General features: G+C 40.3%; 1 protein-coding gene across 1 annotated transcript; it reads left to right on the top strand.

The window, feature by feature from the left end:
• The first annotated feature begins 761 nt into the window (after window positions 1-761).
• Window positions 762-2,453, top strand: LOC110444305 (beta-1,3-galactosyltransferase 1-like). Its single transcript, XM_021488694.1, has one exon. The coding sequence runs from the start codon at window positions 964-966 to the stop codon at window positions 2,230-2,232; it is 1,269 nt and encodes a 422-aa protein (XP_021344369.1). The 5' UTR covers window positions 762-963; the 3' UTR covers window positions 2,233-2,453.
• Window positions 2,454-2,512: the final 59 nt, after the last annotated feature.

Below are 2,512 nucleotides of genomic sequence, written 5' to 3'. Positions count from 1 at the left end.
GCATGGTAGAGTCGACTAAAGTTACATAGGGGTGAAAGGGTTAAGATACTTCAGTTCTTTCAGTAGAACCTTGATACTAAATGATAGCTATATATATAGTATGTTTTTGGCTATCCAAAATGAGATTAGACTCTTGGGTTTTAAAGCACGTGTCTATTTCATATAATGGTTAGTGTTTCAACTCTTAAAAATCCAGGAAATTCTATTTGACCTATAAATGTCAAGGGTCAACTGAAATCATACGAACATTTATGAGAAAAGACTTACAGGCAGGCTTGAACAAAAATCTCATGTAACAGCTGTAGGGAAATATTCAATTTTTCACTTGCAATTGCCCTCACGTAAAATTTACTCGTCCCTGGCATTGATCGCGTAGGATTTTACTCTGTTGGTATGCACATGATTTTGTGTTTAACGTTTGGTGACGTATTGACTGATATTTTGTATGTTTATAGTCATTAACATATTTGATATATAAATCTGATGACACGTGAGTTCTTGCCTGGAAATCATAAATTTTAATTGCCATTATTGTACAATGGGCCTATAGACAAATGTTCGTCAATAACAAACAATAGCTCAACTTATATTTTCATAGTAAATCCTGAAAATGTTACTAGTCCTTACATAATATCTATTTCTCCTGTAGGTTGAGCTAGTGGAATGGAGTATGTACCCCCTTGCTAAAAGTGAACAATATTAGTGTCCTTTGTCCTGTATAGTTTATAAAACAATATTATTTTTTTATCTTTTACAGAAACAAGATGAAGTGAAAATTGACTGAAACACATTCCCAATACAGATGATTATCTTTTCATGATGGCATGGGTGGTAGTTGGCGATTGTGAGGAAACATGATTGACCACTGTCGGCAAAGGTCATCTGATCATAGCCTTAGCTCCTTTCTGTGCTTTGACAGGGACTCTCCTCCCTGCTCAACATCATCATCCAGCATCATCAGCCATGAGTTCGTCCAAGCTGACTGATTTACTTTGTAAGGGCCAACATGATATTGATCCAAACAAGAATCACAAAGCTTTGACAGAAAATACAGACAACAGCAGTCGGAAGGGGTTAGCATCGTTTATGGTATCCGTTACGGTGATGCGAAGACGTAGGACCTCTCCGCAAGTTCTACTTAAAGCTAGCATTACAACAGTTCTGGTGGTGACTGTAGGGTTCATTATATTGTATACCATTTTACTGAAGTATTTCTCCAACACTGTGCCTTATGTGCCTGAGGAGTGGGAACGGGTACGAAGTCAGTACCACGCCCATCACAGGCCAAAGCTCATACCCAGGCCCATGGACCTAGACCCAAACAACTATGTGACTTCAAAAATACAAAATAAACCTCCAAAATGGAATATATCAAATTATGATTTTAATAATAATTTAGGAAATACCAAGTTATGTAGACAAAAATATCAGTTTCTAGTTCTCATAGTGTCGACCAGAACAGAGTTTGATCGTAGAATTGCTATCAGGAATTCGTGGTGCCAGCCTCAGAGGCACAACCTGCCTCCTGATGCCTGGGGATGTGTCTTTCTCTTAGGGGTTGGTTCACAGCAGGAATCCAATAGTGATATAGTGGATCGACAAATAGATCTGGAAATAAAAACTTACAATGATGTACTCAAAGGCAGCTATATAGACTCCTACAGGAATCTCACCTATAAGGTTTTACATGGACTTCACTGGGCCAGCCAGTCATGTCCAACAGAATTTGTGCTGAAAACAGATGATGATTGTTTTGTCAATACTCACCTGTTACATATACTCATATTGCACCATAGAGATGCGAACGACTTGTACATAGGTAGTGTGTCCAATAAACCGCACGAGGTGCTGCGGGACCCTAACAGTGTGTGGTACGTGCCCGAGGAGTGGTACGGGGAGGAGTTCTACCCTAGGTATGCCAGCGGGGCCGGCTATCTTCTGTCCTCGGACGTCGTGACAAGACTTATAGACGTGAGCAGGTATAGAACACCCATTCCTAACGAGGATGCCTTCATAGGAATCCTCGCACAAGACATTGAAGTGAAACCTTTACTGAGTGGTCGCTTTACAATGATGAGCCTGGGCTGGACCCTGTGTAATTACCTGTACCTAGTGGTCATCCACAAGGTGCTGCCCGACCAACAGGAGAGGATGTTCAACAACACCATCGCAGCCAGGACCAGTCACCTGTGTTCACCAGCTCCTAACGAGCAGAGACTCACCTGGAACTAGCTAGGGCAGACACTGGCATGGTAGGTTAATACAAGACTAAACTCTTACTGGTACTTCCAGAAGGACCATAGGTTTGATTTGCAATCCATCATTTTGTAAGTCAGTGTGTCACTTTATTATATCTCAAATACTCATTTAATGGTACAAATGTATACATGGTATAAATAGACGTAGTAACTTTAGGAATGGCTGAATGTCAAGTACTTCATTTGGGTTAAATGCATGCCTCAACATATAAAGAGTTATAGCCCTTTGTGTCACATCCAGGACATATATATAT

The sequence above is a fragment of the Mizuhopecten yessoensis genome, unplaced genomic scaffold (genome assembly GCF_002113885.1).
Source record: "Mizuhopecten yessoensis strain PY_sf001 unplaced genomic scaffold, ASM211388v2 hete_36089370, whole genome shotgun sequence".
Taxonomy (NCBI): Eukaryota; Metazoa; Mollusca; class Bivalvia; order Pectinida; family Pectinidae; genus Mizuhopecten; species Mizuhopecten yessoensis.
Note: the sequence above shows the minus strand (reverse complement) of the source record. Positions and strands in the feature narration are given on the sequence as shown.